Below are 24,101 nucleotides of genomic sequence, written 5' to 3' on the forward strand. Positions count from 1 at the left end.
AACAAAATTTCTTATATTTTTGCAACAGAAAGTCAAATTCTTGCGCGGTCTCTTCAATTACGCTGTAACCTTTGATTGTCGGTCTCTTTCATTGTCATTGCCAGCGACACAAGAGCACGTAAAAATCAATGGATGATTTAACCCCGTTGACCAACTTTCAACAGGTATGACGCACAGTAGACAAAGTCTGTTGATGTTAGAACAATTTCAGTAAATTTCATTATTTTCTTACAGTTTTAAGTTCAAAGTAATTTTAATTTTTCTAAACTGCCAACGAAATCAACACCACTGCCCCGTATCTCAATAATTCATATACAACGAATTTTATTTTGTAAGTGTATTTAATTAATGATTTTCATTTATGATTAATTGGACGTGAGGCCATATGTTATATGGATGCCTACATATATTTATATTTAAAAACACATATGGATTAAATAATTCAAGAGCACAAAAAAAAAGCACTTAACACATTTACAAATTAGTAACTTTCTCACTATAGCTCAAAATTTAGGGGTAATTAAATATCCACCAAAATTTTTTTGTATGTGATAAGTAAATTCCAAGTTATTATGGGCGTAGCTTACTGCAATAAAACATGTTAATAATTCTATATGTTGAATATAGATAAATATGTATGTTTGATTGTACGTATATCTCTTATCGCCTGAGTCTTGTTTTTATTTTATATGTCTGAGCCAGACAATTGACTCACTGCCCGTTTTGATATCAAATATGAATAATGCTCATATTTCCATGTAGGAAAGTAGAGCTTGCGAAACTCATTCAGACAGTCCGTCCGCTGAAAATTAAGACCAAGTCCAAGGTTTCACTTATATCAGCTTGGAGTGTAGTGGCACACGCATAAATTTTCCATTTATATAGTTGATAACTATATCAACTTCGAGCTCATAGCTTGGTGCCACATGTTCTCGGGAAATTAGACGACGCACAAAAAGGCTTTGCATTGGCTCTCTTTAATCAGTGTATATTCAGCTGGCAAAGCGAACACTGCTCGTGTGCTCTCTAGCTAAAATATACTTCTAATAGTAATTGTAGTAAAGATAATACATACACACCCGCATTCGCTCGCTTACACTTGCTTGCTGCACGAGAGACATTGACCTACCTAACTGATCTTGTACACATTTAGCTTGCCGATTCCACGAAGCGCACGCCGAAGAAAATGACGGAACGTCAACCTTTGCTGCTACAAAGTGATGCTTCGGACTATGAGGGTAATCGCAGCTTAGCGCGGCCACCTGTGCGTAGCTCCCCGCCGGATAGCACGCTGGTCAATGTGCAGAGCGAAGACAGCATCGCAGGTAGGTGTGAGCTAAAACTTTCCTATGATACAATGACAGTAGCTTGCTAATGCATGTTTGGCATTAAATTTATAATATTTAAAATAATGAGTTAATATAATAGAAGTCGTAAGGGAAAAGTAATAAAAATCACGCCACAAACTATTTGTATTATCTAGATTATGGATAAGAATGCTAAGTTTTTTTTATTAACATTTATTTTAAACGTTAGTTTTATAGCTAGACTAAACGTAACACCTTAAACTATTGTCATTGTATGATACTATTGCGTTCCTTATAGTTTGTGTATAAAGTGTGCCATAAACAAAAACTAATAATTCTTTCTACAAACAGTGCACGCCGCCGGCGCTGGAGATGATGATGAGCAGAGCAGTCAAGCCGGCGATAACATTGCTAAATATAATCCCACACAGCATCGCACAGTGGAGCATCCCACTTCGAATTTTGATACAATGGTACATCTGCTCAAAGGCAACATTGGCACTGGAATTTTGGCCATGCCGGATGCCTTCAAGAACGCTGGCCTATATGTGGGCCTGTTTGGCACACTGATCATGGGGGCCATTTGCACTCACTGCATGCATATGCTGGTTAATTGCTCACACGAGCTATGCCAACGATTGCAGCAGCCGTCGCTGGACTTTCAGAACGTGGCCTTTTGCAGCTTTGAGACGGGTCCGTTGGCGCTGCGGCGTTACTCGCATTTGGCCAAACGCGTAATCAGCACATTTCTGTTCATAACACAGATTGGTTTCTGTTGCGTTTACTTCTTATTTGTGGCCTTAAATATTAAGAATGTGATGGATCACTACTTCTTTCTGGATGTGCGCATCTATTTGCTTTTATTGCTGCTACCCATGGTGCTGTTGAATCTGGTGCGCAATCTGAAGTACTTGACGCCTGTGTCGCTGGTGGCTTCGGTGCTAACTGTTGCTGGCCTCGCTATAAGTTTCTCCTATATGCTGCACGACTTGCCCGATGTGAATACAGTGAAACCCGTGGCCACCTGGTCCACCTTGCCGCTTTATTTCGGCACTGCAATTTATGCTTTTGAAGGCATAGGCGTAGTGTTGCCGCTGGAGAACAATATGCGCACACCGGAGGACTTTGGAGGCAGAACTGGAGTACTCAATACGGGCATGGTTATTGTGGCTTGCCTTTACACTTCGGTGGGTTTCTTTGGCTATTTGAAGTATGGCGAAGATGTCAAGGGAAGCATAACTTTGAATTTGCCACAAGGCGATATGTAAGTAGCTTTTTAAATTCGCCAATTGAATTGATTATGGCAATTATATATATTTTACAGCTTATCACAACTGGTGCGCATTAGCATGGCTGTTGCTATTTTTCTGTCGTATACGCTGCAGTTTTATGTGCCAGTTAATATGGTGGAGCCCTTTGTGCGCAGTCAATTTGATACAACACGCGCCAAGGATCTAGCTGGCACTATACTACGCACTGTGCTTGTCACATTTACCTGTTAGTAGCTTTATATTTTTGTACTACAAAACGTATGCTAAGCTATAACTCTTTATCTTTTATAGTTATACTTGCTGCTGTCATACCAAATTTGGGCTCGATTATTTCGCTTGTGGGCGCTGTTAGCAGCTCGGCTTTGGCCCTCATTGCGCCACCCATAATTGAAATAATCACCATGTACAATGTAGGCTATGGACGCTATAACTGGATACTCTGGAAGGATATTGCCATTTTTCTGTTCGGCATAGCTGGTTTTGTCTTTGGCACTTGGGCTAGCTTGGCACAAATTTTAAATCCCAATGTCGACTAAGTAACCACATTCTCCAATAATTTTAAAACACTGTGTGCGAATTTACGACGAAGGCTTTATGTAGTTATTACTACAATCTTATGCTAAGTTTTATATTTGTTTAGTTATTTGCTGCGCGCTTGAATTTATCTTTTGCCCTACAGTTGCGTTTATTCATTTTTTAGCCGTACCAGTTAATTAGCATTTTAGTTGCAACTATGTATATGATTTGTTTAAGATTTATGTTTTACAAATGTTAAACAAAATGTGTTATTCTGTTATTGTAGACTAAGCTATACATACATTTTAAATATTATAATCGATAATCGCACAATGCCAAAAACGTGATTTCGTATAGTATTCCTAAACATTGTATTGTTTGTTTAGTATTTACTGTAAGGATTAGAACTAAGGTCAGAGCATTCCAGTGTTATTGACCATTTTCTCTTTAACATACATTTACTAAAGTAAAAGACATTAACTATTCGTAGTCTGTTTGCTTATTTGTATGTTTTAGTTCATATAGAAATGCTATAAAACACTATATATAAAACTATATATATATATATGTATTTAAAACAATTTATTATATACATGCATTGTTAAATATTTGCATGAGAAAAATCAAAATTTGTATATAATATTATATTTATATACTTGTATGTATGTCTATGCCTGAGATTAGCTTTTTCGATCTCTTTGGCTAAAGCAAATGTAACAAGAATTTCATGTAATTTCAATATTGTGAGCGTAACTAATGACAATAATAAAATTAAATTGCGTTTAATGTTTATAAACCACTTGGCTGTTTGTACTTAACTAAATACAACTAAAGATTATATATTTTGATGTAACGTAATAACTTGAAATGGTTTTTACATACTCTAACAACTGATAGCGGGTTTTTTTATGTTAAGATAATTGCTTACCTAATTTAAACAAGTCATAAAGTACAGCACACTAACTAAATTTAATTAACGCAAATATTATAAAATTAATATGATGGCATTATGGTGAGCAAAGTAACTATTGATTGACCAACTAAAACGTGAGTCAGGGAGGATGACTTCCAAAGCTTTTTAATACAAATTTAATTTATTAATTAGTTAATTTGTATTATGTGCTAAATACATAAAAAAAGAATTTTGGACAAAGAATTTTGGACATTTAAAAAAAAATATAAAGTTACTTGTTAGAATTATACTCTTCTGAACCTTAGAGCAATGCTTGTATTTTATAATTCCCAACTGCTTGTTCAGAAGCCTTAGTATATATAACGCGTTGCTAAAAGCGAGAATGTTTGTGTTGTTTGGAAGGAGAGCAAGTTAGCACTCCCCTAGACAAGGATGGAACACACAAATGAGCGGCTAGGCACAAGACAATGCCGTTCTCAAGTTTTTTTTGTCCATGAGCATTTTAATAAAAAGGAAACAAATAAGATTGATTAATCATTTTACATTTATTTTTGCACATTTTTTTAATTGGCAGGCTTATTATTTGGGCATGGCTCAGTCCACTTCCATTCGGACCAAGTACAGCACTGTCCTGTAGCCTCATTGAAAGCCTGTGTCACGTTGCCTGAATTCTCTCCTGGTGCTGCTACGCTTGGACATTGTTTTCCCACAACAACTCCGTTCTCGCATGTCCAGTAGGCAGTTGGGTCAAAGAAGTTGCGGACTAATGTGTTGTCTTTTGGGCAAACTGTTGGCTTATTGTCGCTATCGGGATCGCAGCAAGCAGCGATAGCAACAACGGCGGCAAAGCAAGCGAAAACTAGAACTGTAGCAGGAGGATATGTGTATTGGTTTATTACAATTAAGGATACAGTTTACTTACCGGCTTTCATGTTGGTTGGAGTCAGAAAACTGATGGTAACTGAATGTGCCTTACCCAGTCAAATGACTGAGTTTATATACCTACCAGTAGCAGACTGATATCGGCTTATTAATAAAACTTATCTAGCCATGTTGTCGTCTTTTTGTTTGGGGGCCTTGATAAACTTCTATTTTAGTTGGTACATGAAATCAGTTAAAAAAAAAAAAATATATATATATATATATATATATACGTATTGGCTCATGCATTATCAAATTGGCGCGTTCAATTAATAGATTTGCAAATCATTGTTAATCAATAATAATACAAGGTATAATAAATTGACAATTGCTTTAGTTTTATTTTTGCAATGTTTTAGCAAATTTTATATATTAACTATAAATAAAATAATATGAATGTCTTTAAAATAATAATATAAACATTTAAAATTAGTAGAGAGCAAGTTGATTTTGACGTAATAAAATCCAATAAGTAGGTTTCTAAAATTCACAGTAAATAATTTATTTACGTAACAATTAAATTTTTTTTTTATTTCTTGCAGATAGTGTAATCGTCGAAAGCAGCTTAATTAAAATGGCAAAACTAGCGATGGCACAATTTCAGGAGTTTGAGAAATCAGTGCGTTGGTTCCGCGGCATATCCATGCAACAGACCGCTGCATGCGACAATTTGTTGCACGCGCTGCGCGACGATTTCGAGCAGGGCACAACGTATCGAGTTCAAGAGTGTATGCTGATACTGGGCATCACACCTATTATTAACTCCAAGCAAATTAAGACCATAATGCATATGAGTCGCGCCAATGATTTGTGTTTTCTTTGGTTTGTCTGGCAGGCGCACTACAAGACGACGGAGGACTGTGAAAGCCAAAACTACTCGCTCAACGAGCAGCTGTTGCTGTCGGCCATAGCACATCTAGATATGCATTCTACCATGCGGGAGCTGGATCGCATATTGCCGCCACCAGCAAAGTCGAAAAAGTTTCAGGAGCAGCAGCGTCTGCGCGAACAGCGTCAAGCTGAGGAGCAACTGCAAAGGAAACGAACTTGCGCGCTGCGCAGTGTTGCGGAATACGCATCGCCATATTTTGCGCCACAAAACCGACCCAAGATGTTTGTACCCAGTGTGGCCTGCTCCAAGCCCAAGGATCGTGAGATTCAGTTTCCCTTGTATGATAAATACAAAGACGACGCCAATGTATACGATACCGAAACGAGAGCTCGCGCTGGTTTTCCACATACGAGTTCTCGCCCATTAAGCGTGAGATCAAGCGTTGCCTTTCCCAAGCGCTGGTGCAACTCTTTGAGCAACAAGCTGGTGGCAGCGTCTCAAAGATCTGCGATACGCATCGTCTAGTGGAGCAGGCGGCCAACTTGAAGCAATCCGAGCTGATGAGCCGCATGTATCAACGCTACCTGACCTTGATCGATGTGGAGGGTGTGCAGAAATCGAGACGACGCGAGCGCATATTGCGTCAACTGGAGCGTGAGGTGGATCAGGCAGCTCAGCGGCTGCAGCAATATACAGCCAATCAGCTGGCATGGGTGCAACAATATGCCAGCGAAAACAAAGGCAACAGCTTGTGCCAGATATGCGATAAGCTTTGCTCAATGCCCAAGGTTGTGCCTGACGCCGGGCAGGCGCTATTGATGGATCCAAACTGTGATAAGCTAGCCCAGCCGCTGCTTGATGAACGCGAGTCGGATAATGAGCCAGTTAAGGTGCTTGAAATTGCCAGCGAGCTGCGTTGCAAGTTTGTTACAACTGTGGACGCGCATGTTAAGTGGGGAGCACCTAAGGTCTGCCGCGTTAAGGCCACAGCCAAAGCCAAACGAGCTACGCTAAAGTCAAAGCCTGTCGAGATCAGAGTGCTGGACAAAGACGAACAAATCTTACGTGTGCTGCCAAGCGACTATGTACCGCCATGTCCCGCTGCATCATCTGATGACGAAACTTTTGCTACAGGCAACGCCTACCAAGGCGCATTTATCTTGGATTACTATAAAGTGCTGGAGCCACCAGCTTGTCTGCTAACCGCTGAGCGTAGCATGCAGCATTCGCTCATACGGAGCTTCTGCATTGCGGCTATAAAGCAAGAGCCCGACGCCAAGTTGGTGCCGCCTGTGCTGGGTGAGCGCTGTGAGGCTGTAGATGAGGCTGTTAAACAATGCGCCGTATCCATGTTTCGCACTGGGGCTGACCAAGTGCCCAGCATTGAGTTGAGTGAAGATGATGATCAGTGTAAGCTTAGGAAAAAGGAGGAGAATGAACAGCTGCTACAGCTGGAGAGCATTGATCCAGAGGATACTGAACAGCTGCTCAAGCTGCTTAAGGTGGGCATTGAAACGCTTCGAGGGAATCCGCATTATGTGCTTGCTACGCTGCCCAATGCGCATATGCTGCCCATCCTGTTGGACTGGATAGCTCAGCGTTATGGCAAGACCTACAATAGCCAGGAGATGTATGAATTTGTCAACTCCTGTGAGCAGCTACAGCGTGAGATAACCACGCATCAACTGGGCTTGAAACCATTGCCCGTGCCGCGCATGGAAGCACCAGCTGATCTGCCAGCTAATGCATCAAGCTATCTTAGAATGCTCGCTCTGAAGCGCCAGGGCAATAAAATGCGTGCTGACTACCATCGAGCGCTCAATGAACAGGCTCTAGAGGAATCCCGTCTCATTTGGCTAGCGCTGCGTGGCTATTCCAATTTAGCTGCCAGCCTTAGGGACACCTTCTTTGCTTATATGCCCGCCACCCTGATGGATATCAAGCGACATAACTTCTGGCGTTCCACAGATTTCAGAAATATGGCTATTATGCGTAGTTTATTGAAAAAAAATCCAAACAACTAAGAGATTCGGTGCAGTACAGTGAAGCTTGTGCTTGCAGTACCGAGGACGTTTATGTAATTCTAAGCTTTGGTTATTTTCATGTGTTCGGTCCTGCAAACACAGGACACATTGTTATGTACAATGATATCTTTTCAATATGTACATAATGCAAAAATTGTGTAATAAATTACTTAAACATTTTACGGCATAACAACAATAGAATAACAATGCAGAAAATTTGCCTGAACTGAATCTTTTGTTGTTAACTTCTACATTATAGTCGAATGTAACTGCCAATGCTTTACTAATTACTGTTTTTTGATTATTTTAAATTTTTTTGGTCGTTACAATTGTCTAATTGGTAATATGCTAAGATCTAATTTCAGTTTTAACGCCACCGACATTGTCAGACCCTTAGATACAAGTTATGTATGAATTATAGCTAGAACCTGCAAATAGTAAGCAAAATACTCGAATTGATGATTCCCCACAGACAGACTTCGCTAGACTCCGCTCAACAGTATAATATTTATCCTTTGACTATTCCACGCATCCAGTTAATCTAAGCTAAACAAAATAAATAATAAATCATTCAAAACTTTCCAGTCTACCCTTTGAACAGTTTTGTTATTGTCCACGTCATATCTTTAAAAGTTGAGCACCTAACTTATTTTTCATTGACTAAAATGATATCATGGTCAAATAAATAATGTTGTAAATCCGTTTCTATTCATGCATTAATATATTAAGCGATTTGATAAGCATTATTTCATTTCCCTGCCGAAAAAAATAGTTTAAGCATGTTTCGCATTCTGATAGCGCTTCCAAGAAATGCTTCAAAATTTCTCAATACAGCGATAGACAGCATGTGTCGGGGCATGATAAGAATATAAAAACATATATACATAAATCATAGGTACGCATGAACGGAATTGCAATAATTTTGGAGGTGTGCACATCGAAATTAAACACGAGTGACATCAAACGACATTGAGGAGAATTATCAAAACGTTGCATCTAAACATTACTACTATGCAGTTAAAAATATATTTGCGAAATGATAAAAATAAGCCACATGACTACTGATGGATTGTTATCCTAAGCCTACGATTTTAACCAGTCAATGTGACAATATTGCTCTATTAATAAAAATTTGAGCAAAATAAAAAATAAATCCATATTTTAATAATTTATTATGTTGCACATTTCTGGCAACTCTTTGATCGTGAAATGCAAGCGGCCTTCAGGCATTATCTATAGTTGTTGTACTATTGTTTGCAAAATATTATCAATGGGTATGTGATATGAAGAAAACATTTCAGTATTGTTCCAAACAAATTGAACATTGTTGCCGCTGCTGCCGTTTTGCACGTTTTGCGCATGCAACCAAGACGAACGGCGATAATTTCTTAACTATCTTCAAACAGAAATAAGTGTGTCCCCATATGTAGTAAGTTGAGGTTGGTTCGAGAAGTTTTTGTTGCAGTGCGCTCAAGTTAAACGCTCAGTTGCCTCACTAAAAATTGTAATGCCTAGGCCTAGCAACTGCTATGTGTTTTTATTTAATTATTTCTGTTTACCTCATAGTCTTCATTTGCTACACTAACAAAAAAGGTAAACAAATTTTGTTATGACACATGCAACATCTTTATTAATGCCTAGTTTATTTTTTTTAACTATACTTAAATTCATATATTTTATGTTTAGTTATAAAAACATTTCTATAGGACTAACACTTAAATAAATAAAATTCAAAGATGTATTTGAATAAAAAATAAATAAAATTCAAGTACGCATTTAATGAGTACAAAATTATTAATATAAATAATTTTAAATTAATGGTAATATTGTTTATTGTGTCTTAAATTTATTGAATTATATCGTATTAATATTATTGAATCAGCAAAGAAGCTTCAAGTTAAAAAGTTGTTGGATCCATTTGGATTCTTATTTACAATACTATAATATGTCTCTCAGGTGATTAGATAATGGCTCTAGAACAAATTGCTTTTAAAACAAGTAAACATAATCTCAGCTAAAACAAATAGCTTTTTTTCTGGAATTTCTTAAAGCAAGAGCATTTCCGTTGCAAGTGACGGAGTAATTTTTCACTTGTTTGTAATTTTATTAACCAGTTGAAGGCAAATTGGCAACTATACGCATGTTGGCCAAGTTAATGAAACCTGTGTGGAAAAGTGAAACCACTAAAGTAAATTTGAATGTAAACTTTAACATGTAGACGCCGACAATTCCACAAACTATTGTCTGGCGAAAGAACTCGCACTGTGGCGACACTAATTGAGCAGTTTTTGATTTGAGTGCAGTGGGAGTTGCCACCAGAGACGAGCGACAAGCGGCAGGCGCCAGCGAAGCGTGTTGAAAGCAGACGCTTCACAATTTCAGGCTTAAATTGCCAAAGCGCAATTATGCGCCCAAACTATATATAGTGGGATATGTTGCAATATGTAGGTGAGATGTTTTTATAAAGTCGTTTATAAAGTCGTTGACATTGCTGAACGCGCTTAGTTGCAATGTTCGTAGTCAAACGTAAAGTACACGCGTGTCTCTGGCTGTGTTTCTGCTTAGGAGTCAAGTCAGCACTGGCGCAGGCGCAAAACTCAAGTCAAGCTAGTAGTGATCATGTGGTCTGGGAGCCAAGCAGTGGCAGCACAAATAAGCGCGAGATAAGCAATGCAAATGGCTTGGATTACGCGGCCCTCAACATCGCCAAGAGCTATGATCCACCACCGGAATTCTACAGAGGACCAGGCAGCAGCGGCAAGCGGCAGCATCGGCAGCGGTGTAAGCTCTGCAGGCTCAGGCCCGCAGCTGGGTAGTGTGGGTGAGCATCTGAGTGAAGCGTATAACAAATGGCGTCAGAATGCCAATCTGCAGGATCGCATTAGCGTGGGTAAGTAATTAGTTGTGGGCGTGGCTAAAAATGCAGCTACAAGCGCTATATCACACACAGGGCACTATGGAGCTGGTGCTGGTGCTGCACATGGCGCCGCTCATGGCGACGGCTCTGCTCATTACGCCTACGAGGGACATCCCTATGAGTATGCAGGCGGTGGTGGTCATGGCGGCTATTACTCCGGCAACAGCGGCGAACAAGGCATACCCTTTGATGTGTACGGCTCGCGTCCTCTGCATGCGCCACATCATGTGCACTACGGCGCTACTGGCGGCGAGTATGCGTACATCGATGCGCATGAGGTAGCCTCGCATAAGGGGCCATCTGAATTGTCGCATAAGGCGCTGCTGGCCAAGAGTTTTCTCATACCACTGGCCAGTGCAGCGGTGCTTGGCATAGCAGCAGCATTAGTCAGCAATCCTCTGCTGCTGCAGTTGGGCACAGTGTCCGGCGGACTGACGCCTGTCATAGGCAAGCGCAAACGGCGTTCGCTTCGACAGCCCTACAGGGCGCATAAGTGATTAACTAATAAAATATACAGTGACTATAAATCAATAATAAATAAAAGCATTAACTAACATGACTCATCAATTTAAACTCCATTTTAATATCATTACAGTTAACATTTAGTTTTAGCTCAAAGTGAGAGGCGACAAGATATCTGAATTCTGAACTTAATTTTGAGCTTCAGCAGCTTATAAATATAATTTCAAACTTCTACAGTAAATCGAAGAATTATTTCCTGCAGCTAAGAGCTGAGACTTTTGACTTGTTACTGCGGCTAATCAAACAAAAAAGAGTTAAGTGTAATAATATTTCTCTTTGGGCAACTTAAAGATATAATTGTCAGATAGCTCTAATTTTTATACAAATTTTGAATGTGCTAAAATAAGTTGCCGAAGTATAGCCGACTGTTTAAATTTTATTACGTGTTAAAAATAAAAAAATTGTATTACACTTAGACTTAAATCCAGAGAGTTTCTTGAAGCTAACAAAATTATCTAAATATAATGTCATTGACTTTACTCAAGCCTAAAGCTTTAGACAGCCTCTTAAGCTTGCTAAGTGCATAACACGTCTTGTAGCCACAACTCATTTAGTAAGCAGACAGATACTTTTCCACATAGTCACACAAGAAAAAAATAAACAAACAAACAGAAGAGAGAGAGGGAGCGAAGAAAAGTAGAAAAAAACAACTAGTAAGTAATGCAACAAAATTAGTTGAGAAAACGCGAAAGGAAACTGTAAGTACTATAATTGAAGAAAATGTCAGCTACACACAATGCTACGTGACTTAATAATGCCCATTGTGTTTGCTATAATAAGAAAGCCAACGTGTTGCAACAATGACTGTGGCAGCCGCCGTATGTTGCCTCATTGCTAAGTTCTGCTGTCATTGACCATTTCATTTCATTAATTTTATGATACGCAGACAAAAGTTGACGGCTGTTTTAGTTTTTGCTTGGCATGATATAATAACTCTGTTCTTTTAATTGGTTTAATGTGTGGAGGGCTCAGTTTTTTGTTTTAATAATAGCGCACAATTACTGCAAATTTACTAAAAATGATTAATTGCTAGTCAATGTTTCAATAAATAACAAACTGCAATCAACAAACAAATACATACATACATACATATATAATCAATTTTCGCTAGAGCAAAAAATCTGTAATAATTTGTCGAGCAACAAAACTAATTTGCATACATTTCAATAATTCAAATGCATTTTGGGTGGCTTTTTAATGGGTCATAGAATAACCGCAAAACTTTGCTGTCCATATAATTTTATTTTTAGCAAATGATTGGCAAAATTGTTGGTATAAACAAACTACATGGCCCTTACCCCAGGCCTAATTATTCAACAAATTAAAATATATAAATATTGTATTTAATTTGTTTGCTAAGAGAATAAACATTGGTTTTAGCGGTTAGTTTGGCAGCACTAGAGCTGTTTGTCTGCTGTATGCGTTGAATGATTAAATTGTGGTTTGTTGTCCGAATGGCCAAAAGGGTTTTTACGGTTCCATTGACATATTTTGGATGACAGGCAAATAGAAACTGCTAACAAAATGTTTGTATAACTAATAGCAGACGTAAGAGCATAATTTAAAACATGTAATGCATGGGGAGAAAGTAAAGGTAGGCAAAAGAATATGCTCTATGTAGTAGAGATGTTTCAGTCAGCCTAGCGTAGCTTGAAGCTTTACCCTAACTAGTTTTATATGAAATACGTTGCTTGTGTCATTGTCATTAAATCCTTGTGTATAAGACGAACCCTGCTGTCCCTCATCACAATAGCCCATTGGGCATTTCATTAGAAACTTTTAAACTAAGCTTGATATCTTCAAACGACTTCAAAGAAGTAAGAAATACAATCTTAATTTATTATTTCTTATGATACACGTAGCGACGAGGATTATAATTGTTATTTTGTAGTTGAGGTTAAAGTTTTTTATTTTATAACACTTGAGTCTATTTTTGTAAGATGGAAAAGGGTATTATGAAGTTGTGCAAACTGTATGTAACAGGGAGAAGGAGGCGTGGCAGCCCCTATAAAGTATATATAATCTTGATCAGCAACACAAACTGAGTTGATATAGCCATGTCTGTCTGTCCGTCTGTGTCAGTGCGTGTTTCTCTCTTTAAAATCTTAACAGCTGTATATTATTTGATATTAATTTATGTTTATGCATAAATTATTGCAAACGTTTGTAGCCGAAACTTAAGGATATCTTTTTACTATCAAGTGTGTGCACACATACACATGTAAGTGGTACTATTTGCCACCACGCCCACATCATTTGTGGCAGCGACAAATCACATTGACGCTTACAATTTGCACCACCAAGCCCACATAGTTGGGTGAGTTGCAAAAACAATGATGATAAGCAAAAAGCACACACACAGACACACACACACACGCACACACAACCACAATTTACACATGCTGGTCATAGCTGGATAGCAAGAGCAAGAGAGGCAAACCAAAAACAAATTACAACTGTTGTAAAGTGTCATTTTTCAAAAAGGCAGGCGGCGGGTTTCGGGTGGGAAGCGCAACGCAATGTAGAAATAATCATAATGGTCCAAGCGCATATTTGAGACGAAATCTTGCGTGGCAATGTTGCAGAAACAAGAGCAGCTAGAGAAAAGCACAGAACACACACACACAAAAAAAAGCACAACAATAAGAAAAATGCGAGCAAATTTTTGTTGGCAGCGCCAAAAGACAACGGGAATTGGCAAAAAGAAAAAGGACAAGGAGAACAAAAAAAAAATACAACGCAGCAAGCAAAAAACTAAACCAAATTCCAATTTGTCAGGAATTTGTTCAATTTCAGTTTTGCTTTGTTAGACCCCCTGATCCATTCCCACTTGGTGGAGCAGCTGCTCTCGTACCACACGTGCTGCCAGGCAAAACCATAAGCATAACTGCTAAGTCGACCTCCACTGGCCATTATAGAGCCACAACGACAAATCGCACACATTTAACACGCATACACACCCGCACACATACATATACATATACTTATATGCATATACTATGCATGCCAAAAGCTTTAAGAGTCTACATGAAAAAAGTGCATACTTAACAGGCACTCAAAAAAAATGGCAGGCAAAACAGCTGCTTGGAATAGCTCAGCATAGGAGTCACAGCTGCTGGCAGAGAGATGGCAGCGTGAGAGCGTAATGGTATTCAATAGCTTCACATGGTGTACGATTAGTTGGATACTAGTTCAGGATGCTACTGAAAGAAAATTTCGCATCATAATAAAATAAATTAATAGTTTAATAATTAAAATAAAAATAGCTTACTATCCAACATTACCTAATTATATTAATAAAATTGATAGTTAATTGTCTATATACGGGTAACTTTTTCTAACATGCTCAAAAATTAACGTCTAAGGAAAGTTTTGTAATAGCATTAGCAGTGTAATTTTTTGTAGTATATCTTTTAAAACTTTTACTAAATGACTCAAATCTGTTTCAAGTAGATTATAAATTATCATTAAGTGGTTGAGAGTAAAACAAAGTATATGAACGTTAAAAAATGTGTCACACATTAAAACATTAAGTAAGTTAACAGTAGTTTAATAAAAAACAATTTTTTGATGTGCAAATTTCATCAGCACATCTCTAATGCAAGCGCATAAAAGTAGGCAATATAAAATGCTCTCTTTCTGTGTTGTACTTTGTACTTATGCGCGACCCTAATGACATTTATATGCCATTGCCATTGCAAGTGCAGCTTGGTCATTTAAGAGCAACAAAACACGAAAACTTTCGACAGTCTGAGAGAGGTCAAAGTGTTAGCTTGCAGTCTTTCCTCACTCTTATTTATATTTTTGTAATTATTTGATTTGCCTTTGGCATTTTGGCGTGCATTTGTAATTTGTGTCAAACTATAACATTAATTTATGTAAAGCGCAAGCGCCAAAAGCAATTGTATTTTTATATTTTGCAAATTTTAAGACTTCGTGCCCAATTGATAACCATGCGCTTAGCTTTGTTCTATACATTATTTAACACAGTTCAAAGCACTCAATTGTGTGCATTTTAAGTGCCAGACGCCCCAAATAACAAAGCAAACCAAACCAATCAACTAACCTCTATAGCTATGGATTTGCAGTATCTGTGTATGTATACGGCTTAATTGAATTTTGAATGGTATACAACAATAAAATAAACGCAACAGATATAAATGCAAGCAAATATATAAAACAAAATGTATGAATGTTTCTTTTTAAGCTCTAGCTTGGGCTTCTACCTGCGGTTCGAACAAAAAGTGTTAAACGGATTAAGCACTTAATAAATTAATGTAGCCAAATAGTTTACTTTTGGTAATTCTTAATGAAAAAGCTAAGTAATATAGATATAAAATTAAATAATATGTCACAGAAAAAAACATTCAAATATAGAATACTAAGAAAGCAGAAATTAAAAATAAAAATTAAAAAATTTAACCCCTTATCCAACATAAATTTGCATACAATATAAGTTATTTTCTTCATTGCGCTTTTACGTTTATTAAGTTAAATAAGCTAGTTTATTTGTAGATATCACAACTTGATGTCTTATTTGTGCGGCTTATTTCAACTTTATTTAAATATAAATCACTTGGTACCGCAAACAAATTGCCAAGAATTATTATACTTTAGTTTATTTGGATTGTGTTATAAAAAGCAATTTGTTAACGCCATAAAAGCTTGATACCCGAATGCTTTTTATTATGCTCGATGACCAATTTGAAAAGCAATATAGAGAGCACAGTTTGGATACTCAACATCAGTGTTGCCAAATAAGTTAGACTGAAAGTAAAAAGAAGCTAAAAAAGATTAAATGTATCTTATTTTTAAAAAGAAAATACTTTGAATGAGTGAATCTTAAAACTAATGTGATGTGCAGAAAGCTATAAATAAAAGAGAATTGTAAAAATTATATTAATATTTATTACATAATTATGACAGATCTAATGCTTGACATTAAGATTCAAGATCTGTTTAGGTTCTAGGTCTGTCTGTTTTTAACGTAGTTGCTGGAATTTCATTTTCACAGCTTCACAACTGTATCAGTTAAATATATCGTGTATATTATGAAATAAGCTAAGCTGGCAACACTGGTCACTACCCTTCAAATGAACACCAAACTCAAAACCCACACCAATCGGCAGTAAGCTGTTGAAACATTCAACCAGCTACTCTCTTCAATTTACAACTGCTGTTTATTTTATTTATTTTGTTTTACTTTTGGGGCAGCACATGTCACACTGACAGTCCGTGCGTGCGTGTGTGTATTGATATTTTTATTTTTTTTTGGTTTTACGAGTGTGTGAGTGCATTTGTTGTTCATTTCATTTAAATTACCCTGTGGCTGACCTCCCTGTGACAACATGGAGCTGTGCAACATATTGAAACTGTTTTGTAGCTACAGCGTCGCACAATCGAATGCTTATTGAGAGCCCTTATATTGAGCATGTATGTGTGAGGGGGTTACGCTTTTTTGTGGTTTTTTAATCAAGTTGTTTGCGCACAACACATTTTTGTTGATACTTTTGGTTTTGCAGGTTGTCAATAAAAAAACATGGGTACAAGTATTCATGGCATGTGATGATGCTTAAGTGATTGAGTACATTAAATGCAGAAGCAATTTGTGCTATGTACTTATTGAAATTTACGGTAAACATTTATAATGGCGCAGCGCAAATAATAAATTATTATTATTGTCTGCAAAATCTATTTTTGCCTACGTACAAGATTTTATACATTTAAATTACACAAAGCATTAAATATAATTCACTTACTACGCTCCATTTACTAAGGCCAACACACAGCACACATAAGCAGTAGACTGTTGGCGCACATAAGTATGCAATGCAACAACAATGCTCGAGCCAGTCTCTGAAAATCGCTGTAATACTTTTTCATCAATTATATGATGCGCAAAAATATATATGCTCGATGAATTTACAATATCAAACATGGCACACACACATGCACACAGATAGGCAGGCAGTGCTTTATTGTCTCTGCCTCAGCCCACACATACGTACATATATGTATGCCCAGACATGCTCTAGATGGCAAACGCGTCATACTTTACTACTTACTAAATCCATTACAAAGTATTTACGTAGAAAATTGCTTTATATCTCTGCATATCTCTCTCGCTCGCTCAGTTGCCAGCGCTTGTCGTGTGTGGAAATTTTCTTTAGCGCACAACAAGAAAATTTGTTGAAATATTATTGATGAGGCGCTACCCTCGGTTAAGTAGACAAAAATTTAAAATTTACTTTAAAGTTATCGCTGAATAAAAGTAATTTAGTAGCATTAATCAAATAATTCAATTCAGATTTGTTTGCATGCCTATAAGACTCGCTTTGTTTTATTTATTTGCAGGGTATGCAAATTTAAGTACGTGGGAATAATAGTAAAAGGAAGAAAGCTTTTCTATGGCCTGGTCTACATCTTCGTCGCCACTGCCAACGCCACCGCCACTGGCACCGCCATCGTCAGTAAGGTAGTCTTGCTCTTCTAAATCTGTATTGTGTTTGTGCAGTAGCAGGAACCGTCCAAGAGTCTATGGCCCCCAGCCTTAGGGGTTTAGCTTGAGGCCCCAAAGTCAGTACAATGGCAAAGACAAGACAAAATGGCTGTGTGCAGCAATTTATGTGATTTTTTGTAAATGCCAGTGGTAAATAAGAAAATATTAAAATAGATTTGTGCACTGTATCAAGACAATGGACGGGCGGTCATACACTGAAAAGATTAGAGCTATGAAGCGGCTTAGCGATGATTGCTTGCAAAATTTGAGTAGATTAGCCAATATTAATATTACTAGCTGCAGTTATATACGTTATTGTATTATTATTATTAATTATATTATTATTTTGATCTTTTTTTATATATTATATTCTATATATATCTGTCAGTATATATATTTCTTATATCTTGTATAAATTATTTACGAGCCAACATTACTACACAACAAACATTCAAGACAAATTTCATAGATTTATGTTTATGACTTACATATATATTATATATATATCTGAGCTTTGCTCTGAATCGATTCGTTTATTTCTCGCTCTCTCACATTTGTGTATACGCATTCAGTTGTATTATAAAATGTTTAAGAATCTGTTTAAATGGAGCTAACAAAAAGTTAAGTAAAAGTGCATTGTAGCTGGGGCTTAAATTGCGCCACGAATCAGTCTAGCGTGCTATCAATTACTGTGGCCCAGCGCTAGTGTTGCACGTGCCACAAGCACTAGCTGCTTTACAGATTGCTCATCTTATTGTGTTGCTACTTGGCGTTTGCTCGCTTGGCTTTCTTTCTAATTTCTTGTCGCGCGCGCGCTTCACTCTTGGCTGCTGCTGCTTCTTGTATTACGTTTCTTTTTGTGTTGAGTATTTTTATTTATTATCGCGCGAGCATTACTGCATTTTCCTGACAATTTTTCCATCTCCTTTTGCTGCTGCTGCTGCTGCTGCTTTTTGTGTGCTTTCAATTGTTGCACAATTTTTTAATTTGTTGCATGACGCTGTGAAGTGATAAAATGAAGGAGTTGTACTTCAACTCGCACTTGCCTGCGTATGGTTGCGAATTTTAATCTAAAGTGGGCGGCACGTTGGGTTTGCCTTACATGAGCGCACATAAGAAAATTGCTTATTATACTCAAGCATTTGCATTAAATTTGCTGGCAAATTATATCAATACTATGCCCGAACAATTGGCAGCATTTTCAAATTCAAATTTATGCTTTCAATTAGCCACAAATAACCACACAACTTACGCAAATTAACCAAAGCACACACAGACACATGCAAATGCATACAATTGTACACTTGAAAGATAAATAATGTCATAATAATAATTTAAATGGCCACAAAGCAAAACAAACTGCAATGCTGCAGCATTGTTTAGCCGGCTCTTATGTAAATTGCAATTTAAATTTATGCTTAAGCTAGAAATTATATGTATGTATGCGTATATAATTTCTTAAGTAGCTTCATTTGTGTAATTAATAACCTCGGGGCGTGTAATAGGCCTGCTCTCGACACTACAAAGGCGACAAAAGCAACTAAAGAAAACCAATTCTTGCATTATTAATATACAGCACCGAAAAGTTGTTACTCTCAGTTTAATTGGTATTCAAATGTTAATTATATTTATTAAATTTATATGTTGTAAGCTATGAATTTCTGTTTGATATTGATTTCATTAATCAGCTCTATTTATAGCAATTAGCTCTGGTTTATTTTCGATAAGATACTGCTGCAAGTTAACTGTAGAGCATACAAAATTCAGATGCTATTTTACACTGGCGCAAACAATAAACAATAAATTTAAATAGCAACAATTACTTGGGCTATATTTGTGTGCATGTTGTATGCATAGAGCTGACAGGCAGCTGCATTTCAAATGTAATTAGTGTAAGCAAAACGTTATAAATTTGTATACATGTGTCTAGTGTAAGTGGTGTGCGGGTATACAAAAAGGATTAGGGACTGGCCAGTGAAGCGTGTACTTGGGTCAAGCTATACGATTAAGTAGCAGCTTATGACATATACCATTTGAGTTGACTGGCTGGCTTTTGGCTCTGTAATAAAATTACATTTTAAACGTGACACGTAATTGCCGTGTGCTTAGAGCAGTTTGTCTAATTGGCACTAGCACATAATATAGTAAAGGTTTGTATGATTTTAATTAAAATTGGATTTAAACAGTTGAATATGGCATTTAAGTAAGGTGTCTATGGCTCTGTTACACATACAGGGCGTATGAGTAACCAATGCAGTAGCTAGCTTAATTACCAACTGCTACCAGCTGCAATGCATAAATTTTAGCATAATGGTAGCCACATACGAGCACCAATCATTAATATATACTGTGAGTGAGTGTGTGTGTGTGTGTGCGTGTGCTTGCTACTTCGCCCAGTTGAGCAATTTACAATTCATTATTTTGCCATTCACAATATGCCAATAACTAGATGTGTGCTTAATAAGCAACATGGGTAACTGAATGCAATCGCAATCATAATTATCCTAATTGTTAAATATTTGTGCGGCGTCTGATAATGCAGCTGCTATTTATGTTAGTCTGACAAATTGAATACGTTTAAATTAAATATTAATGCAGATTGCTTACACTCAATTATGAGTGCTTGAAGATTTTTCAGCACTGACAGTGCTCGATAATAGGATTAGAATTGCATTCCATGTCAAATGTGCTAAATCAGCACAAAGCCCGAGACAAATGTCAAATTAAATTTATTGACTTTCATTGTCATTGCAGTCTCTGTCGGCAGTCTCTGCTAGGATAATGACACTAGGACTAACCCGCAACCGGTTTTTGCGTTCTCTTTCAAATGTGCCAAGCCAATGACGCCCACAGACATAATGTGCACCTTTTCGCTTTGCTCCTTGACAGCAACTCTTTGGCACTTTTGACTAGCAGCAGCAAGCACAGCGCTTGCTCACGATTGAATGCCTTTTGCCAGCAGCGGCAGCGGGATCTTTTGCCGCTCTGCCTCTGGGCCAATAGCGCAGACAATCACAGCCTGTAGCGCCAACAAGTTTTGCACTTTTTCCTTTTCGCGTCATTTTTTATTTTTGTGATTTTCTACAACTTAGCACAATGCCTGTTGGCAGTGCTATAAAAATCATACGCTTCCATTCATTGCAAGCATTCAAGTTTTTTTCTCTCTATTTAGACTGCTTTGTGCCATGCCATGTTTGACAATTATTTGCATTGTTCAGCGAATCGTTTGTTGAACATGAACACATGAATCGGTAACTACAAGTTGAGTGCCTATAGATTGAACAGCCAAGAAGTAAGTTAGTTAGATACTAAGCCGTGTTCTATTGTGGCAAAACTCTAATGTAGACTCCGATGGCTTTGATTGTGTATTGTGTACAACTGTGTGAAAACAGTGTTTGACTTGAGATGCATTCTGTGGATTTAAATACTTATTTTATGTATAAAAATAGATAGAATCATATGTGAGAAGCTTTAAGATGCTGCTAGCAATTCTAATTTGTAAATTTATTTATTGGATGTTAATGTTTAACTTTGTGTAACTTTATGGTGAAAAATAAGACTTTGCAAGTTATAATATATATATTTAGGTTATATAGGCATATTATCTCAACTCCGTCTGTACAATTTAATATGGACAAGAATTTGCTAATCAAACAAATCCTTTAGCTTAAAATAAAATACTTTATGCGCAGCGCTCTCTGCTGGCAAAGATATACCTTAAAAATGTAACCAACTATTTCTACGCCATTTTATAACTTGCCTGAGTGCTGACGTTTTTTTTAAATGCTTGCTTCCGTATCCGTTACGTTTGACTTGCCTGCGCGTAAATTGTCACTGTGCTCTTTTTGTTTTATGTGATGTTGGCGGTAAATTTGACTACAATGCATATAAAATCTTTTTCACTTATCTCTGCATAGTTTCTTTGCTGCTGTGGCAAAAACTTTTTATGGTCTGAGGTTGAAATTAGCGTTGACGTTACCAAAGGTACAAAGCTATGCAGTTTTTTTTTGCTGAATCGCATGCTTTTAATGTTTTATTTTAGCATGTCAACAATGTGTTGAATGATTTATGCATTAATTAACAAGCATGCCCAGTATGAGCGTGGGCCAATATATAATTTGAAAGCTCTTGGAATTCAAATTATTATCAGTCAAATCAGAGCAATTATTTATATTGAATTTGAAACATCAATTTCAATTGTGTAAAACTGAACGCTGCATGATTTTTCCAAATTAAATTCACTGGGTACGTAACGTAAGTATTTTGTCAATTAAAGCCATTAGCTAATGCTAATAAGTTAAACTTTAAAAGTTTGAACAACGCAACCTTTTGTTATTGTTGTAACTTTTTTTTGTAACAAAAGCAAGTTGGCTGATTTTGGATTTTTAGCATTAAAAATGTTTAAAAATCATCTGATTCTTGATAGTGTTACTGCGTTATGCTCGTATTGATACTAAAAATAAAGTTGCATCATTACATTTTACAATTTTCACATGAGACTCTGAAATCGTTTTCCCTTTCGCTGAGTTACAGCTTATCAAAGTTGCATAATTCACAGAAAGTGTTCTTTATTGTTAACTATTGTGTTCATAACTTGGCCAAATCTAATGCTAGCCTATTATATTTTAAAGATAATTAATTAATTTAATTATATTTTCTGCTCGAGCAAAAATTCGATATAATTTCGCTGACTTACAGGCTTGCAAAGCTATAAATTGATACAGGCAGTTTTATTTATTTATTTTTTTTTTTTAGAAATTTCTGCAATGTAAAACACAACCTTTTGTTATTGATGTATATCAAATGCCTAGCCATGCATAGTTTGTCAACGTCTGATGTCAACAGCTTTTGAAATTTTATAGTACTAGCAAGTAGTTGTACATATATATATATCTTTATACTTTAATATACTACAGTAAAATAATCTTTAATTTTCCTAAAATGCAACAGGTAAATAATATAGATATGGACAAAGAACAGTTGGGACTCATGCAAATGTTGTGGCATGAATATCAACCGGTTGTGGATAAAATATTTAAGAAAGCAGAATGTGCATCAGAAATGCAAGAACATTTACCTTTTGAGCTGCAAGCGTTGTTGCGTGATTTCCAGCAACGATTGCTAACTGAGAATATAGAGGAGCGAGCACTTCAGCAATTGTATTGCAAAGTGCTATTGCATTTGTATAGAATATTACAGCAGCAGGACAGCCAAAGTCAGTTGCATCTACAGAGGTTTTTACAGTTTCACAAGATGCTAGATGCTAAGCCGAGGATAATGAGCTCGAGGCAAGCTCTACTATGTAAGCTGGAACTAATTGAGCGTTTATTAGGCGCTACTAAGATACTTATTGATTTTTATAATAAGCCGAAACCAGTAGTCTTAGCCACTAAACTTGAGGGTTTTATACAAGAGCCGCAGGTGGGATACAGTTTGGCTGCTGTAAAGCATTGCAAGTGGAGTCTGGAGCAAGCGCAGCAGGGATTTGCGGACTGGCAGCGAAAACAGCAGCAACCAGCAGCGGGGAGCTGCAGCAAAAACTGCAAGCAGCGCAACTAGCAACAAGCAACAACAGCAGCTGCAACAAGCAGCTGAAACAGCAGCTGCAACAGCAGGAGCAAAAAAAAAGCGGAGCAACAACAACAACAACAACAGCAAAAACAAAACAACAACAACACAGCAGCACCAACATCAATATCATCAATTTGTGGCAGCAACAAGCAGCAGCAGCAGCAGCAAGCGCGCATGAAGCAGCAACAGCAGCAGCAGCAGAAGCAGGCGAGGAGCAGCAACAGGCAGCACACAGCGTCATCAGGCATCATCAGCCAGCAGCGAGCAACAGCAACATCAGCAGAAGCATGCCGCAGCAGCAACAGCCGCAGGAGCAACCACAACAGCAGCAGCAACAGCACGCACAGCAGCAGAAAGCAGGACAGCAACAGCGTCATCAGCAAATCTCAACAGCAGGACACAGCAGCAGAAGCAGCATGTAGGAACTACACAACAGCAACAACAACAACAACAACAGAAACAACAACAAGAACAAGAACAACAACAACAACAGAAACAGCAGCAAGTGCAATTCGAATTTCTACTCTGGCAGATACATTTTGCGGATAGAAAGCAAAACGCACAATTCGCTTCAAGGTTGGCTATTCAACATATGAGAATGCAGCTTAATAAAGAAGCGAAGCGCAAGCTGAACGAGTTCACGCAAGGCGACCAGAGACGCAAGCGGGTGAAGTATACTTATGCATCACAGGCCAAGTCAACGCTTAAATTGCAATTTGGTGCGCAAACGGAGCCACAACAAGCTATGGAACTAAATCAGCTTGAAGAGATTGAACAAGCTCAATCGATCTTGCGAGGATTCATAGGC

The 24,101-nt window shown here is 37.4% G+C and overlaps 5 protein-coding genes and 1 non-coding gene across 7 annotated transcripts; 5 read left to right on the top strand and 1 right to left on the bottom strand.

Annotated features, from left to right (window-relative positions):
• Positions 1–29: 29 nt before the first annotated feature.
• LOC108608492 (proton-coupled amino acid transporter-like protein CG1139) lies at positions 30–3,620 on the top strand. 2 transcript variants are annotated; one of them, XM_033294849.1, is made up of 6 exons: positions 30–164; positions 235–331; positions 1,154–1,325; positions 1,659–2,571; positions 2,632–2,804; positions 2,870–3,620. In XM_033294849.1, exons 3-6 carry the CDS (start codon positions 1,187–1,189, stop codon positions 3,112–3,114), a joined length of 1,470 nt encoding a protein of 489 aa, XP_033150740.1. In that variant the 5' UTR covers positions 30–164; positions 235–331; positions 1,154–1,186; the 3' UTR covers positions 3,115–3,620. The 2 variants fall into 2 exon arrangements, with proteins under 2 accessions (XP_033150740.1, XP_033150739.1); XM_033294848.1 differs by lacking the exon at positions 235–331.
• Positions 3,621–4,395: 775 nt separating this feature from the next.
• Positions 4,396–4,495, top strand: LOC117135028. The gene has a single exon (XR_004458953.1). It is a non-coding gene; the product is annotated as a U6atac minor spliceosomal RNA (small nuclear RNA).
• A 38-nt stretch (positions 4,496–4,533) lies between these two features.
• On the bottom strand, positions 4,534–5,023 carry LOC108605387 (maker553). The gene is made up of 2 exons (XM_017995060.1): positions 4,930–5,023; positions 4,534–4,872 (listed from the first exon to the last, which is right to left on the bottom strand). Exons 1-2 carry the CDS (start codon positions 4,937–4,939, stop codon positions 4,571–4,573), a joined length of 312 nt encoding a protein of 103 aa, XP_017850549.1. The 5' UTR covers positions 4,940–5,023; the 3' UTR covers positions 4,534–4,570.
• Positions 5,024–5,416: 393 nt separating this feature from the next.
• On the top strand, positions 5,417–7,994 carry LOC108594536. The gene is given in 2 exon segments (XM_017979739.2): positions 5,417–6,167; positions 6,170–7,994. Coding segments are annotated over 2 exon segments (2,265 nt in total). The 5' UTR covers positions 5,417–5,517; the 3' UTR covers positions 7,785–7,994.
• Positions 7,995–10,294: 2,300 nt separating this feature from the next.
• LOC108595580 (CG13727) lies at positions 10,295–11,198 on the top strand. The gene is given in 3 exon segments (XM_017980845.2): positions 10,295–10,555; positions 10,557–10,674; positions 10,735–11,198. Coding segments are annotated over 3 exon segments (843 nt in total).
• An 11,437-nt stretch (positions 11,199–22,635) lies between these two features.
• LOC117135027 lies at positions 22,636–23,266 on the top strand. Its single transcript, XM_033294851.1, has 2 exons — positions 22,636–23,024; positions 23,090–23,266. Exons 1-2 carry the CDS (start codon positions 22,664–22,666, stop codon positions 23,113–23,115), a joined length of 387 nt encoding a protein of 128 aa, XP_033150742.1. The 5' UTR covers positions 22,636–22,663; the 3' UTR covers positions 23,116–23,266.
• The last annotated feature ends 835 nt before the right edge of the window (positions 23,267–24,101 follow it).

Source organism: Drosophila busckii, unplaced genomic scaffold (genome assembly GCF_011750605.1).
Source record: "Drosophila busckii strain San Diego stock center, stock number 13000-0081.31 unplaced genomic scaffold, ASM1175060v1 hic_scaffold_52, whole genome shotgun sequence".
Lineage (NCBI taxonomy): Eukaryota > Metazoa > Arthropoda > Insecta > Diptera > Drosophilidae > Drosophila > Drosophila busckii.

Bases quoted from the DNA above. Each gene is read 5' to 3' on its own strand.
- LOC108608492 (XM_033294848.1), top strand. From the start codon at position 129: ATGGATGATTTAACCCCGTTGACCAACTTTCAACAG. The intron at 165-1,153 runs GTATGACGCACA...GTACACATTTAG, and splicing joins CGTTGACCAACTTTCAACAG to CTTGCCGATTCCACGAAGCG. The intron at 2,572-2,631 runs GTAAGTAGCTTT...TATATTTTACAG, and splicing joins AATTTGCCACAAGGCGATAT to CTTATCACAACTGGTGCGCA.
- LOC117135027 (XM_033294851.1), top strand. From the start codon at position 22,664: ATGCAACAGGTAAATAATATAGATATGGACAAAGAACAGTTGGGACTC. The intron at 23,025-23,089 runs GTAAGCTGGAAC...TTTTATAATAAG, and splicing joins CTCGAGGCAAGCTCTACTAT to CCGAAACCAGTAGTCTTAGC.